This window comes from Aulonocara sp. 'chitande type north' Nkhata Bay, linkage group LG3 (genome assembly GCF_057382095.1).
Source record: "Aulonocara sp. 'chitande type north' Nkhata Bay isolate Kocher_YH1m ecotype deep benthic linkage group LG3, A_spYH_male_GT1.1, whole genome shotgun sequence".
NCBI classification, from domain to species: Eukaryota; Metazoa; Chordata; class Actinopteri; order Cichliformes; family Cichlidae; genus Aulonocara; species Aulonocara sp. 'chitande type north' Nkhata Bay.
This window is the reverse complement of record NC_141346.1, coordinates 8,605,811-8,622,956: the sequence shown is the minus strand read 5'-3', so window position 1 is coordinate 8,622,956 and position 17,146 is coordinate 8,605,811. Positions and strand designations below refer to the sequence as shown.

General features: G+C 46.1%; 1 protein-coding gene across 2 annotated transcripts in view; it reads right to left on the bottom strand.

Moving 5' to 3' along the window:
- camta2 (calmodulin binding transcription activator 2) overlaps positions 1 to 17,146 on the bottom strand; it is a 27,089-nt gene extending 9,943 nt beyond the window's left edge. The window contains exons 1-14 of one of the 2 annotated variants that reach the window (XM_086270052.1): positions 17,103 to 17,146; positions 16,019 to 16,110; positions 13,061 to 13,164; positions 12,068 to 12,135; positions 11,840 to 11,975; positions 11,459 to 11,530; positions 10,116 to 10,263; positions 9,890 to 10,018; positions 9,593 to 9,803; positions 8,154 to 9,183; positions 7,360 to 8,031; positions 5,354 to 5,480; positions 5,132 to 5,266; positions 755 to 921 (exon numbers count right to left, since the gene is read on the bottom strand). In XM_086270052.1, the coding sequence (XP_086126178.1) occupies positions 755 to 921; positions 5,132 to 5,266; positions 5,354 to 5,480; positions 7,360 to 8,031; positions 8,154 to 9,183; positions 9,593 to 9,803; positions 9,890 to 10,018; positions 10,116 to 10,263; positions 11,459 to 11,530; positions 11,840 to 11,975; positions 12,068 to 12,135; positions 13,061 to 13,164; positions 16,019 to 16,052 (3,033 nt within the window). In that variant the 5' untranslated portion in view covers positions 16,053 to 16,110; positions 17,103 to 17,146. Of the gene's footprint in view, positions 1 to 754; positions 922 to 5,131; positions 5,267 to 5,353; positions 5,481 to 7,359; positions 8,032 to 8,153; positions 9,184 to 9,592; positions 9,804 to 9,889; positions 10,019 to 10,115; positions 10,264 to 11,458; positions 11,531 to 11,839; positions 11,976 to 12,067; positions 12,136 to 13,060; positions 13,165 to 16,018; positions 16,111 to 17,102 lie in introns of those variants that run through there. The other variant, XM_086270062.1, reaches the window with a different exon arrangement.

The window sequence follows — 17,146 nt, the reverse complement described above, 5'->3', positions numbered from 1 at the left end:
ATTTTAATCATGGCTTCCTCAGGGCTCTGTCCTTGGCCCACTTTTGTTTTCTATATATATATATATATATATGATTTCTCCCAGCCAGACCACTCTTAGCTGTGATACCGCCCACTGCAGCTCTATGTCCCCCTGTCAGCCTCGACAGTTTGCTCACCTGCGTCAGTGATAGCAGACGCTGGGTGCTAAACACTTTCTAAGAGCTCAGCGATGATAAACACGGCGTCCGCTCTGACCTACAGTCAGCTCAGTTCATGGAACAAACATAAGAAGCTGTGTTAAAGTGTTCATCTTGGTTCTCTTTGTTTAAAATGTGCTCAGAATTGGATCATTGTCATCTGCTAATGCTTTGCACAACGTCACAAGTGCATTTAATTTTTCCCGCCATGATTATCGTGCTCCTCTCTACGCCACCATCAGAGCTCCCTTCACCGATATTATTAATAACTGTAAAGCACTGGATGGCTTTGTTCTGAAGTTCATTAAGAACCTCTTAACTCTCGGTGAATGTGAGTAAACAAAGATCAGCAGGCGTTTACATTCAGAGCTCAGTCCACCCACTGAGATCAAAACCTCTTTACTGACATTTTAATCTCTTCTTAAAAGAGTATTTGTTGACATGCTTTGAGAGGAGTGAACACACGGAGACAGAAATCCAACACAATCGTGACTTATTGTAGGTAAGCAGCGCTTTCAGGAAAGTTTGGTATGAAGTGACTTCAAATGGTGTTCAGATGGAGAACAGCAGTCTCACCTGTTCGTGGTCCTCTGGTGGAGGAGGAGGGGGCGTGGCCAGCTGGCTGCCGTGCTGCTGTTGATTTTGCCGTTGTTGCTGCTGTTGGTTGTTGTCGCGGGCCATCTCCACCATCCTGCGCTCCATCTGCTCCAGCCGCTCGAGAATGGACATCCTGAACTGATTATCTGCAGGAAGAGAACACGGAGGGTGAAACCCTGTCATCCATCGTCTATAGTTACTGACGCAGCGCTGCGGGGTGATTTTTTGTAGGGCGTTAGCATGGCGAAACAAAACTTTACAATATTTATAGGTTTATTTCTGAAAGGTCGTCTCCACTAACAGACGTCACTTATTCCTGAAGCGTAAACTGCACAGGGTTGCTACTAACAGGGCTGCTGAGTGAGAAAACTCCCTGGGTCCTACACTTCCCATGATGCACCGGTATCGAGGGTTATCTCTGGTAAACTGCTGCAGATTCAACAGCAGAAGGACAAACCGTCAATCATCGGAGTCCTGAAGCTCAGAAAACTGTGTGTGTGTTGACAGCTCTAACCATGAGGCTGCTCCTAAATAACTTTTTAAAGAGCACCTCTTTATCACTCACACACACGCGCACACACACACACAGACACACACACACACACAGTGTCTCACATGGAAACTATCTGACTGACTTCAATCGCTCAGCCGCCTGGCACACCGAGTGTGTGTGAAGGAAATAAAAGCAGAGTCCCTAATATAGCCTGTGACCTGGACCCCCCCCCAAACACACACACTCTTACACACAGGGGACTCCCTGCTTTCTAACAGCTGCTGTGATTATTTTACCCGTTTCTCTGGATCGACCTTCGTCTGCTAACGAACAAAAACACCTACAAAGAGACACAAACTCAAAGAAAACGACGTCTGATTCGGACTCCTTCAGCCGGGGCGGCGGCCACGGGGACCTGAACGTCGTGACGGCTTTGAAAGTCTAAAAAAACAGTGCCGAGTTTAAAATCCAAACAGAAATGATGAGATGATCAATGCTTAAGGAAGAAGCAATGATTCAGATTCTCTCCTCAGAGAATGACAGACAGCACATTAAAGTTAACATTTTCTAGGTTTAAGGTCAAAAATAATTACACGTTACGCGTCGCACAACGTGAGAGATGTGGCTTCAGTTTTAAAACTTTTAACAGTTACTTCCACCTGCAGCTCTCATGTTTGTTCCTGTTATTAAACACCTAATCAATACAAGTTTACAGAAAGAAAATTACCTCTCTGATGACTGTGGGTGGTTGCCGTGGTTATGTGGCAACCATGTAACCATGACAACCATCACATTTAAAAAAAAAAAAAAAAACCCCACACACACTCTCTTAGGTTGGTCCTACCGGCACCATCCTGCTGCCGAGTGTCCATCGTCTGTCTGTGGGCGTCTGATTTCAGGTGAGGAGCATGCTGGGTACGCTGTGATGTCACAGGACAAGTCTACACGGGATCCTTATGTGTGCAGCAACGCACAAAGACACGCATGCCATGAGGAGGCAGACTGAGCGGCGGTACGAGGATCAGAGAGAGAGAGAGAGCAGGCAGGACGTCCAAACACTGCAGAAAGGCATGCTGGGAAACCCACAAAGAGGGAACGGGAGGGGCGGGGAGGGGAGGCTGATAGAGTGTCTCCACTGACTGTGTGACATTCCTGAATGTGAGACGGAAACCCTCGACAGACAGACAGCTGAGGCCAGACAGCTGCCCTCTCACTCTGACCACAACAACCAACCGAGCTGAAAACAAGATGCTGCAGTTCCACTAATGTCCACCAGAGGCCCCCCAAGTGTGTAAGTGTTAAAAAGTCCAACTTCACAGCAGAAATCAGCATGTCTCTGTGTCAGAAAAACAGGAGTACACATTTAACAGCCTTTAAATGTCTGACCTGAAGTATTTTAAACAAAAATCTGAGTTTTTCTGGATGCAGGAACCGACAGATCACAGAGAAAAACAAAACTCAGAATGGAGTTCCACAAGGCTCTATTACTGATCCTCTGCTTATTATTCAGATTATATCATCTTGTTTGTTTGCTTCTACAAATGTACAGAGGGTGTTTTTTTTTTAAATATGCCACGTGTTAAAGTTATGATAATTCATTATTAGGGGCGTGATCTCTGACAGGTTGCTGTAGCTGCTAGCTGTCTGCTAGGCCTCGCATCAGCTAATTGGAAACCTGTACTGGGCCTCTAGAACTTGTGCTGTGGGATCCTTTTTTTTTTTAAATCCAATAATCTGACAAATAATATGACTGCTGTGTGGTTAAATGTACTGCCCAAGAATTCTAAGCTCTAATTTCAATGAGTGCAATTCAAAGACTTTATTTAAATGTTACTCAGTGCTGATTTAGGATGGATCTGATTTTAAGGCAACTAGTATTAGCTGACATCCTGGTCACTTCTGGCTCAATATAAATTAGACTATTGCAGTCAGCTGCATCAACGTAACATGCAGTTATACCTTTAGGAGGTGGACGCCAGCGTACAGCGGTGAGTGCAGCGTTAATTAATACAAACAATACAATACAAACAAAAACGACTGTGGCTCAGGGGGTTGGGAATCGCATCTGTAACCGGAAGGTCGCCGGTTCAATCCCTGGGCTCTCTGTCCTGGTCGTTGTGTCCTTGGGCAAGACACTTCACCTACCGCCTACTGGTGATGGCCAGAGGGGCCGATGGCGCGATAAGGCAGCCTCGCTTCTGTCAGTCTGCCCCAGGGCAGCTGTGGCTACAACTGTAGCTTGCCTCCACCAGTGTATGAATGTGAGAGTGAATGAATATTGATGTTGTAAAGCGCTTTGGGTGCCTTGAAAAGCGCTATATAAATCCAATCCATTATTATCATTATAATAAGCAACTGTCACTGATGAAAGACTTCCTAATAGGAAGTATCCCTATACTGCCACAAGGTTTCAGCAGCAGACAGATGTGAGGACTGTAAATGAATTTAGGAATAAATATTAGAATATCTGGGAGGAGGCCCAGGGCAGACTCAGGACACGCTGGTGAGATTATATCTCTCGGCTGGCCTGGGAACGCCTTGGTGTTCCCCCGGATAAGCTAGAGGAGGTGGCTGGGGAGAGGGAGGTCTGGGCTTCTCTGCTTAGGCTGCTGCCTCTGCGACCCGGATAAAACAAAATCTTTGCCATACGCAAAGTTACAGAAAAAAAGACCAAGTTAAAATAAAAGTTCACTGTATGATGATAAATAATGACAATGACTAAAGTGAAGGTAGAGACTGGTCTGAATCAGCTGTTGGACTCTGCTGCCCTCTTGTGGACGAGCAGCTGAAGCCCACACTGACTCTAGCAGAGCAGCTCAGAGTATCACCTACTCGTCTGATCAATATCCCGATCACTGAACAGTAGTTGCTCCACTGTAAACCTTCTAACTACACTTCATATTCATACAGCACTTTGGCCTTTAAATGCTTTCAAACCATCAACATTCTGATTAACAGGCAATTTGTTCCTGACCGCATGAGTCAAACATGAACTCAGGAACACGTTAGACGAATGTGTAAACCACTACAGTACAGAGGCACCGAACCCAAAATGCTGATACAATTTATTTAAAACTTCTATTACTACTAGTTTTTTTCTACTACCTCATTTTCCATCCAAGAACAAACTACATATTCAGACAGACGTCCGTACAGTCCTCCAAAGAACCAACTGGAGGGAGTGTAATGGTGATGACACCATGTGTGCAGGGAGGATGTGATTGCTTAACAAATTGGACGCTCTTTATATATTGGAACAGTTTCCATTGCGGTATAAGGACCACCAACAACAAAAATACTGTAGCCCACAGACTGGTTGGTCCTCACATCTTTAACACTTTGGCTGGTTTCGCCTCATAAGTAAGATTAAGGAGGTGAACCTCTGATGGGACACTTCGCCTGGTGGATAATCTTCTAGAATACTTCCAGATACTTGACTTCTGTTTGCTTTTTGTCCTTCTGTGTTGGTTTCTGTGGGTTTGTGGCTGTTCTTCACGATCATAAGAACAAACTGGGATTTTGGAACATCCTAAACTGAGTGAAAGTTTGGTTCTGAGGTTGGAGTGAGCTTTGAAGAAGTGTATCTGACCTCTGAACCGCTTGTGTGGTAGAGTTTACTTGACTGAACTGACTTTTCGATGTTTTGTAGGCTTGGTTTTGATTGGTTGATTTCACTGATACAGACTGCCTTGTGTTGGGGTTGTCATGTAATGCCTGAGATTCAAACATATCAAGCATCATCTGTTTTTTGTTTTTTGGCAGTACAAAATCTGAAATATCAGGATCTCTAAATTCTCTTTCAGCCCACTTCCACGTTAATTATTTGCCATGTGTAGGTGGCGACATAGAGAGGGAAATCTGACCGTCTAGTGAGAGCCAGTCGAGCTGAGAGCTGGGCAGAGAGCTGGCGTTCCTCGCTCTGTACTCGAACAGGACCGAAGACGAAACCGAACCTCCAGACTCCAGGACCTGCAGACAGACCAGGCCGGCCTCATGGGCTGAAAGACAGGAGATGGGAGAGTCTGTCAGGTCACACGCGCCATTTCAATCAGCATAGTCAGGCTGGAAGAGGAAAATCTGTGTACCAGGACAGTAGCAGCGCAGCACCCCTGGCTGGATCAGCGAGGCGGGGACGGTGCTCTGATCGAACACGCATGAATACCGACCCGACGGCTCGCTCCACGGCCCTGTTATCAGCACCTTTACTCCGCCCTGCAGAGGACACAACGATGACTGATGAGTCATCACTTTAACACCTTTACATACATGTATTTAAATACAAAATATTTATTATGCATTTAATAACACACAGTTAGCTTATCCTTTTATACTGTGTGACGTGAGGATGACACATCTGTAATTCTGACAATAAGTTTTTCAACCTCTTGCCTGACATTTGACTCTGCGCAACACTTCGTCTCCAAAGACAGAACAATCGACGCGTTTACTGATCAAAGTACACAAGAAGAAGTTCGTTATTAAAGATGAGGATGTTAAAAGTTTGCTACCCCTGTTAGTAGAAGCACCCGTGGTACGATTTCAAAATCCTACATCACTTCGTTGTTGAATTATCGCGTTCACAAACTTGGGTGCCCACATCACCAACTCAGCAGGGCGACGACAATCTGTTTGATTACATCCTGCAAAAATTTCCATCTTTTTTGTCGCGTCGAATCTTGGATAAATTGAAAGTTGTGTTCCCTCCATCACATACAGGGTTTTTTGCAACCCATAGAGAGTTTGCATTTAGAAAAAAAAAACACACAACATCGATGAAAAAAATATTAAAAATTAATATTTTATTACAATTATCTACGCATAATTTTTCTGAGAGACCTTACCTTTCACTATGAGCAAAATACACCTGTCGGGACATAATCATCTGAGCTCCTCGCACCACCAAACCCACCGTACTGTCCCCCTTCAATTCATCACATTTCTCTTGAGTCTTCCTCTTAGAAATATTTAATTAAGCCTCTGGGTCCAGGGTATAACTGGCCGTTTTTGACTACTTTTGATTTTACCTCTATATTTCACCTTTAAAAACTATTTATCTTGCCTTGTCTGGTATCACTATTTTCAGCACAACCTCAAATATCTGAAATTGGAGTTATTTTTTCATTTTTACACACTATAGTATCACAATTGATCTAAATTCAGACAAAAAAATGTTAAATCCGAGTAGAAGCGTTTCCACTGGAATCTGCCTTTGGTGGCTTTTGTGGAGCAAATGTGACATTCAGCAGTATAACTGACACACAAAACACAACACACTAACTACAGCCTCCAAACACTAAACGTCACTAATGTCTCGAATATGAAAACTCACTCTCTCTCTTTCTTCCACTCGCCCGCTTTCCGTCGCCATTTTTTAATCGTAACTGGTTTTACGCGGCCTATCGACACAATTTAAAATCTATAGTTTGAAGTCCTCCCTTTCTACCCAATTTGAAATGGAGACTCTGGGTCACTGCATCTTGTAGCTGTGTCGTCTTAAATTGGTCATGTTGTGCCAGCTTTCCCTCAGTTAGAAAGAACGAAACAAAAAACATTTTTCAATTGAGAGACGAGTAAGAACACAAAGAAATCATCATGCCACGAGGGAGCCTTGAATTCCTGAGCTCGCTCTCTGGGGGCGGCTTATGATGTGCGATTTGTACTTCTGTGATAAATGTACGACGTGGCCTGTACAAATGTCCAACACCACAAGAAGCAGCAGGAGGGTCTGACCATAGTGAACAGGCCAATCCCAGTCGGCTGCATCGATGCATCATGTCGTTTTATGGACGTCAGGTTCAATCTTCTGACTTTTACCCAGTTAAATCAATAAAACCTCACTGACGATAAATAATAACAATGACGACAGTGAAGGTAGAGACTGATCTGAATCAGCTGCTGGACTCTGCTGCCCTCTTGTGGACGAGCAGCTGAACTCCACCCTGCCTGTGAAAGAAGCTCAGAGCATCAATCACTGACTCGTCTGATCAATGTCCCGATCACTGGACTCCACTTCCTTCACTGTAAACTTTCTGACTGATTTTCTATTGACTGATTGCTCGACTGTGAAGCTGATTTATTGGCGACTGATTACCTCGGGGTACGACCACTCCGGGGAGAAGTCTGTGATGGAAGCGAGGCGTGTGGAGGAGGCGGGCAGCGGGTGAGGAAAAGGGAGAAAGGAGGAGGAAGGGGAGGGCTGGGGAGGAACGACGTAGCGGACTCCTGCCGGAAACACGGCAGGGCTTGGCACGGCGGAGACGGCAGCGCAATGAGCCGCGACAGGATTGGCCTCCTCTGTCATGAGGTCAGAGATGAGGTCAGGAAACTGACTGTCAAAGGAGATGTCAAGCTCCTCCCCTCCCCGCTCGCAGGGCTCCGCCTCCTCCTCCAGCTGAGTGTTCATGCAGGTGTCCTCAGAGTCGGAACCCCGCCTGCTCTCCTCTTTCACCTGGATAGCAGTATCCATGGCAACAGCAGCAGGTGTGGAGTCCATGTTAGCGTCACTGTTGGCAAATATTGAAGACTGCTGCTGCAGCAACAAGGGCTGACGTGATGTCTGAGCGGGGGTTGGGGCCTCAGGTATACACAGGTGATTGGAGTGTTGCCCGGGGTTTAACGGATGCTGATGCTCGTCAGCCTGTCGGTAAGTCTGATTGGCCGGCTGGCAGGCCTGGGTCGCCGCACTCTGACACACCAGGAGCAGGGAGGCAGAACTGCTAATGGTCTGTTGCCGTGGTGCCAAGCTGGAGGAGGCATGGTTTGTCTGGAAGGCACAGAAATAAAAAGGGTGTTGATGTAGGAGGAGGGTCACAAGCTTCTGCTACAGGAAATAGTCCCCCACTAAAAGACACTTTTTAAAAAGAAATAGATCGAGCACATCCTCACCTGCAGGAGAGCGAGTTTAGAGGGAGGAGCACTTCCTTCATCATCATCATCTTCCCCCCTCCTGTCCTTCACCTCTTCTTCTGCATCCTCCCTCACTGCCTCAGACTCCCCCAGAGCTCCGAGCTCCAAGCAGAGCGGCAGCAGGGGCGGGGCCACAGTGGACGTGGGAGACAGTGATAGGGAGAGGGAGGGGGGCATTGTAGACTGAACTTGGGGAGAAGAGGAGGAGGAGGAAGGAGAGGCAGAAAGAGGGAGGACTGAGTCTCTCCTGTCCACTTCACAGGAAGATGAGAGGGAGGACAGTGAGGAAGGAGGGGAAACAGAGGATGGAGGGGTGGAGGTGGGGGACAGGGAGAGAGCGAGGGAGGGGGGAGAGAAGGGGGAGGAGGTGGTGCACATGACAGAGGTGGGGGTGGACGAGGAGGAGGGAGGAGGAACAGGGCCGCCGTACGTCTGGCCTTGTTTGGGGGAGTTGAGGAACGAGTCAGGATCAAAGGCAGGGGGAAGGGATGGGGGAGGCGGCGGCGGGGGTGAGGGGGAGGAGGGGGGAGAGGGGGGGGAGACAGCGGCAGCAGGAGGTGGTGGGGAGCAGAGGGAGGTGGATGTGTTGGAGGAAGACGGGGTTAAGAGAAGGCCTCCAATAACCGGGGAGGGCAGAAGAGTGAGTGAGAGGGTGGTCACGCCTGGTGCCTGCACAGGAGGCGGGGGGAGGGAAGGGGGGGCAGGTGAGGAGGAGGAAGTTGGAGGGGAAGGGGAGGTGGGCTTGATGCCTGGGGGAGGGAGGGCCGGGGAAAGCAGCAACTGCCCAGAGCCGGTGAATGACAGGCTCCTCCGCAAACCCGCCTCCTCCGCTCTCGCCACGCCGCCCCCTCCTCCCTCTCCTGTTATGGCAGCAGTCGCCATGACAATGACTGCGTTCTGTGGCAGTGCCACCGTCGTCAGGTTGCCATGGCGGTCTCCGTAGAAACCGTTACCGTTGTTACTCATGGTGACAGCAGCTCGGTGGGATTGAGGCGGGGAGGAGGAGGAGCTGTGGGAACAAACAGGACTAATCGATCAATCAGGAAACGAGCTCATGATCAATACCCTCTGACAACTTTCTGGCACAAATTGTTCATGAATTTCACAATCAGTGAGTCCATATGTGTTCTCTGCAGAGTCAGTGTGAATCTGAGGCAGAGCTGCTTTAAAATAAAACGCTTTTCTCTCAGGATCAAACAGTTCAAAAGGACAATAACGAGAATTACAGATCCTCCAACAAAGCCAATTTTTTAACTATTTTAATTGAAGTGCTTTATGGCTTTTTCTTTGCTCGTGAAATTCAGTTTAGTAGTTTTTGGGCTATCTCGCTTAAAACGAACCACCAAACCAAAAGGACTCGAGCAGGAACGTTCACAGTTCGACCGATAACTTCCCTTTTTCCTGTGCGGATGACTTACGTGGACGAGGGGCAGGGAGATGAGACCGGGCTGGTCTGAGCCTGAAGGTGAGGCAGTTTGGCTTCTCCTCCCGCTCCTCCTCTCCCCACCTCCCCCAGCTCAGAGGACACCGGCGAGGCGGATGGCCTACAGGAAGAGGGCGGGAGTTTCGGGGAGATGATGCGATGCTTGGTGCTGTTACATCGGTGGGGAATGTTCACTCCGGATGACACTGTGCTCAGAGATAAACAGGGCTGGGCGGTTAGTTTCACTCTGTGATGTCATAGCGATGTCACAGTGAAGGTGTTCAGGGCTCACCCTGGGCAGTGTTACACAGGCAGGTGTGTGTGCGCGGCTGTGGTTTGGTTCTTTGTCGGTCCAGGATTTGCTGAACCAACTCCTCAATACTGAAATCTCCCGCACCAACTGAACACTTCATACTGTGGACTGAAACGCAGTAAAACTACACATTAGTACTACAAAACATACACACTCTGCATCCACACAATGTGGCAAACACATGCAGTTAGGTGTTCGTGCATACACATGGGCCTCAGCTGGCTCAGCAGGTCGTCTCGGCTCCAGCGCACGCTGTCATGGCGGTCGGCCACCGCGCAAAGCAGTGGACTGCATTTCCCAGAATCCTCCAGGGATGGCACGTTCAGGTAGTGGACCAGCACGATGTCTGGGTTCTGTCGCACAGAAACACACTGATTAATACTATTTTAGGTTTACGTTTTCTATTATTTTGTGTCTGCATGTATGTGCACGTGTCTGCATGTATGTGCATGTGTCTGCATGTATGTGCACGTGTCTGCATGCATGTGCATGTGTCTGCATGGGAAAGTACTGCTAACTGAGGCTGCAAGTGCGTACACGCCTGCAGTTGATGTCTTAGTTCTGATACGCAGTTTTAGGGACCCTCTCACTCTGCTCGTGCTTACCTGCAGCCTCGTAACTAAACTGGCGACTAAACTCAGGAATTCAAGTAATAAATAATAAAACAAATAATAAATCTAGGATCAAACACTGGTAAATAAACTTGGAAACTAACACCAGGAACTAAATACAACAACTAAACTCGGGAACTAAACTCTGGTCTGAAGTCAGGAGCCAAATCCCAGGTAACTAAACTTAGACATGAAACATGGAAATAAGTCTGGGACTAAACGCTGGAACTAAAGGTGTAGTTTGGGAACTAAACTTTCTAACTAACTGGAAAACAAGCTGTAACCACTTGGGAACCAAAAGTTCAGTTTGGGAACTACAAACCATGGTCTTAAGGTAAGAACTAAATCACTGGGAACTAAATTTTACAACTAAATTTGGAACGAAACAAGTTGGGTAACAGGTTGGAACTAATACTAGATTAAACTTTGTAACTAAATTACAAGATTGGGAACTAAACTCTGAGTAAGGAACTAAACCCCAGGAGAGACTAAAATTTGAAAACGATGGAAAAACATGGAACTAAACTCTGAGCTAAACTCAGTACCATAACTGGTGAACCAGTCTGAGACTAAATCCTAAACTTTACTTTTAAATTAAAAACAGTAAATAAATTTGGGAACTAAACTCAAAGAATAAACTGCATCTATCAATAAACTAGGGAACTCAACTTCATACTTCAGGAGTAAAGTCAAGCTCTGAACTTTGTCAGTGGAAACACCAACATTTAATCTCAGTGTTGCTTAATCTTAATGATGTTTAAGCCTGCAGTCGCTCACACACTGCAGTAAATAAAAGGAACCCGTAAACAAGCTGAGGACAACTTCTTTCTATATGGTTCCTTGTAAGCGCTGAATCAACACCACTTGGAAAACTGGCTGCAAACCAGTGGCAGCGTGGTGTGTGTTAATGTGTGTGTGACGGGGTGTTTATTCTGACCTGCAGCAGCCAGTAGCATCGTCTGTGGAATGTTGGCACGATGGAGGAATGGACGTAGCAACCATACAGGCACTGAAACCCAGAGACCAGCACAGTTTAGCAGGGGTCAGCCTCAACACTCGCTAATAGAACAGCACGATCCTTTCAAAATAAGAGCAGACGCTGTGTCGCTGCTGCAGCCTGGACTAACTGACTGATCTAAAACAGGATGTGGACACGAGCTTCATCTTTATTCATAGAGATAATGTTCAGGGCAGCAAATGCATCTTATTTCCTCCCACAATAATCTCACAAACAGTATTCCTTCTGCTGTGCTGTGACACTGTGCGTCCTGCAGGGGGAGCAGCTGTGCTCAGGTGTGTGCGTGCACGTGCTGCAGACCTCCATGCCCTGGACCTTCAGCTTCATGTGGTCTTCTCTCGTCGTCTTTCCATCCTTCCTTTTCTTCCAGCAGTATCCGTCCTTTCTGTACTTCACCTTCTTCCTGTTGTACAGGATGATGCTGCCGTTCTTCGGCCTGACACACAAACCGATCAATCAATCAATAAAATCCAACAGGAGAGAGGCCCTCAGCTGTTTGTGTAGGACAGGTGTGCTCTGGGTCTGTACCTGGTTTTGAGGGTGCAGGAGAGCCACTCGTCATGTCTGTCGAAGGATATCAGGTAGGAAGCGATTTCCTGCAGAAACAAAGACGATTTACATGATTTCAAATCACACGTAGAGCTCAGAGTGAACTGCTCGTAAAAACAGCGTTACAGTCGACATACAGGATGAAACGTTTTCTGCTGACGCTCAAGAAAACGTTTTCTGTCATATCGTTTAGTGACCCCGAAAACTTCAGGAGGCTTTCAATGTCCCAGTAAAACATCGGACTGAGCAGCAGTTAGTTGTTAGTTAGAATGACCAGAATATCCGAGTTATAATTATGTAAAATAAAACAATCAGCCACATCTGTGACGCTGACGCCAAATCTTCCTTTCAAACTCAGAAAACCCCACAGATGGTGACGGCGGGAACTGTCAACTGTAACGGGCTCATCAGGTTTAGACAGTGTGGCGTGTGCAGACTGAATAAATAACGGGACTTCTTGAGTTTCTGTTTCATATTTATCAGAGCAGAAACACTCAGAGCAGCGAGGCCTGTGCAGGTTTTAGTTCCTCAAACTGACGGTTTCTGCCTCACATTTAAAGAACGGCCCCTCTGCTATTGTTACCATTGTATTGACGTGCATGTCCGACCTGATGCAGTCACCTACGCTCACAGTGGGTGGAGGCCCAAGGGCTCTCTGACTGTCTTTCTGGGGCAGGGAGGGTTGCGGGGAAAGTCGCAAGTAAACACCAGTTTTAAAGGGATCGCACCTCTGAGCCTGCCCCGAAAGTCCTCACTTAAAAGTGATGATAACAGCAGTGATGGAGGACACGAACGTAATAGAACAGCTTACCTTTAACGTTTGAAACTCTGCTTTCATTCTTAACCTGCTTCTCTGATCCTACCTCGGTCTGTTGTTCTAAACAGTGATAATGATAATATCCTCCGTGTGATGTCACTTCCTGCCTCCACCGGTTGCGTCAAACAGGAAACGAGAATCACACGAGAACTCACCTCGTTAGTGTTCCACCTGAGCCGCTCATTAGGCAGGCTGGACGAGCGAGGGAGACACTCGAGCAGCTTGTTGGGAAGAAACACCTTCCTCTGTCCTTTGTTCTCTGCGCGCACACACACACACACACACACACACACACACACACACACACAGTTAGTGGTTCTGCTGGTTCTGATGCGGACAAACACCTCAAATTCTCATCATCATCACCCTCAGTGAGAGAGGACACGATTAGAAATGAGTCCATCACAGGGACAGCTCAGTCAGAGAGGCTGAGAAGGTCTGAGCATGTGCAGAGGAGAGTGGAGGATGAAGGTGGAGCTGCCAGGCAGGAGGAACAGAGGAAGAGCTCAGAGGAGGTTCAAGGATGAAGGAGGACATGCAGAGCGTTGGTGTAACAGAGGAGCATGCTGGGATAGGAAGAGGTGGAGGTAGATGATGCGATGTGGAAGAAGCACCGATCAAAGGCCCGAATCCTGAACATTAATCTCTGAATATCTCAGGATCTCAGCAAAGACGGCGGAAAACAGTCACATTTTAGGTAAAAACAAACAAACACTTTTTTAGAGGTTTTTACAGGATATGACATGAAGGACAAAATGACCCAGGACTGATGAACAGACAAACAAAGTGTCAGACAGTGGACACGTTCCACCAATCGCAGCTGGGCAGAGCCAGCGTTTCACTCACAACTGAGACTAAAAATAGACGCGTCTGAGTTGGCAACGTGTGCAACCTCAGTTTGACCACAGCGAGCAGCAAAAAGCCGCCGAACTCAGGTGTAGCTGGGCGCGGGGGTCCGTGTGGATGACTGCGTGCCAAAGTTCAACGAGTTAAAGGTATGAAAATGTCCTGTCAGGGGCTTCATGCACCATCACTGGCTTTACAATATAAACAAGTTCAATTAGAGACTTAACCGTTTTTCCAGCCTGCCTCCATCTTTCTTTCTTTTTCTTTTGTACTTTATTATTTTGCTAATCTTGACCCACAAACTCTCAGGTCTAACAGAGGAGCCGAGCTTGAAGATCTCACAAACCCCACCCCTCCTCCACCAGTAAAGATACACGGGGACCCACTATATCTCTGATGTACTGCAGGAAACTGGGACACTTGTTCCGATATATGTTACCGAAGCACCCAGGAGCTCATTCATTTCATCGAGAGGAAAAAGTCAGACTGTCACTGAGTCTAAAAGTAGGAAAGCATTCAGAAACACTGAAACAGAGTTTAGTGGATGAGGTCACTGAGTCAGAGCAGCACTGACTTCTTCTGTTTGGTTTACTGAGACACAGCTGACACAACAGAGCTCTACAGCAGCAAGCATCATCAGACCACAGTGAGTCTGCAGGGCGTTATCTGACTGAAGCATCTCCATGTCACTGGTAGCTGAAACAGATTACACACGATGAAATCCTACACGACGTACCGCTGTGAGCTGCAGTCAAACTTTGGTAAAGACTTAAAACAGGTAAAATTAAACAGCTGCAGACGCCTCGGCAACCAAAGCGTCTCTAATGTTCCCTCAGAGGAGCTTCCTAACATCTGCCCTCCAGCAGGTTCATCCTTTGATTTCATCAGATTAATATGTCTGCACTCTTGTTTTCATACCGTCCTGTAGTACAGGACCTGCGATCAGCCTTTCACTGAGTCATTTCATACGCGAACAGAGCAGAAAAACCACAGAACACCAACAAAACGGCTTCTTACTGTCCACCTCCCTTATTTACAGCTTTCCATCAGAGAGCAAAGGTCACAGGGGGCGCCATTACATCGTCATAGCAACACTAACACTGCTAGTAACACTAGCAACACTAACATTAATTAAACAAAAATAAATCTTTTAACCGACTAATGACGTTTTTTCTTTCAGCTAGTTGAAAAAACCCAAAACAAACATCTAGCCGTTGCTCTGAAGAGAACGGCTAGATGTTTGTTATTATTATTAAAAAAAACTACATATTAATATACATATAATAATAATTATTACAAATTGTATAATATCTAAACATTTTAAAATGAATTAAAACATGAATAAACGCTATGAAATGATTTTGTTTAATCATGATTTAATTTTTTTAACAATTTTTTTTACATAAAGTTAAAATGATCAAGTAAACTAAACAGTAAATATATAAAAACAAAATGAAAGTAATACAACACGAAAATGAAATTTAAACAATATCTAAAGAGCTAATGTGGACAACAAGCTTGAAAAAGTATCCAACTTATATTAATAATAATAAATAAAAAATGTTAAACTTGAAATATTTGTTTTTTATAATTATTTTTTCATTTTTTCACTTCAATAAAAATAAACCTTTTTAGAACAGATTTGAAGGAAAGGGGTAGAAGTAAAAGTAATATAGCATAATTTATAACTACTACTAACAATAATAGTAATAAAATATCAGTAATAAAATAAAATTCGTTTATTTGAAATAAAACTAGGTCCAGTAATATTAAAATATACAGTTCAGTAATAATATACCCGAGATAGAACCAAAAACCCTAATAATACAAAACCGGTTAAATAAATAAGAATAAACACACGTTATCTTACATTTATTTAATAGTTTTATATAAAAAAAAAAAGATAAATAACAACAAATATCAAAGCGAAAACAGACACAATAACAAAGAAACAGCATAAATAATAAAAGAAGGACAGCGAAGTTTAAGAGGCGGTCCAGCTGGACAAACAGTCACAAACAAATACACGAGAAGACAGAAAGAGCTAAAACACTTCAACTGCAAGAAGAAGTGACATATTGATCCTCTGACTCACAATGAAAGACACAACCAGCTACACTGACAGTAAGACACACAGCACCAAACACAGCAGCTCGTGAGGCCCGGCAGGAAATCAGAAATCCGTTAAAGAAGAACTCATTGATCTGATGGACACACAAACGCGACACCATGCAGTCACTGTCTGTGTGCAGGTGGATGGGACTGACCTGTCTCCGGGGAAACCATCTCCTTGTTGCTCATGGTGACGAGTCCATGCAGGATGAGTCTCACACAAGGCAAGGCGGCCTGCACTGCCCCGCTACACACACACAGAACAGGTCATCAGTGTGATCAATGACAAACAAGAGCTGCAAACACACACATCTGATATCTGAACTGGCTAGCTCCACACAAACACACAGACAGCCACGCACTTCTTCAATAGCTCCCTGTTGCCTAGCAACAGCTGAATTTGCACCCACTTTACATGGAGAGCGTGTAAAGTGGGTGTGTGTTGGGATAGGAGTGCGTTTGTGTGTGTTTAGTTACATAACAACAGCTTCACGGTGTGAGTGTGTGATGATTAACCCACAGAATGACTTCTTTGATTAATTCGTGAATAAAACCCAAACATCACCTGCTGTCACACACACACACACACACACACACACACACACACACAGAAAACATGCCAGCTGTCACTTGATCGATATCTGATTTAGTTCTAATCATCAAGACGCTCACTGAGGCAGGTTCACAGATAACAGATGACGCTGAGCCTCTTGTGTAGAGGATCCATCCTCCTCCCACACAGGCTCGGTCTCCACAGGCCGGGCTCAGACCCCGGATTCTCATGGGTGCTATGGCCGCCTCGCAGAGCACAGCACCCCGCCCGCGGGAGCTCAGCTGCAGCTGGCTGGTCAAAGCTAACGTTTCACGCCTTTGCGTTAACAATTAGCACAGTTACCCAGACAACAACAGGTTTTAACGCAGCGCTGCATTTATTCAAGCCCTCATGATCTACACTCGGAGGGGAACTCAGATGCGAGTGCGGATGTTTGGGTGTTAGCTGCTCTGCTAGCCGTCTAACTCCACCGGCGGAGCTCGGCTAGCTGCTGGTAACAGGCTCGCCTCCGCGGTGATTAAAGCAGTCCCGGAGCCCAGCTGCAGGGCTTCACCTGCCGGTCACAGCACGCTACACCGAGCCAGCCAGCGGTGGCTCCTTTCCAGATATACCGTATAAAACAGAGCGAGCTAGTCGAGAGCAGCACAGAGTTCGGAGGTAAAACAATCTGTTTAAAGCTCCTTTACCTTCCGCCTTCAGCACAGCCGCCATCTTCTCTGGCTATGACGTC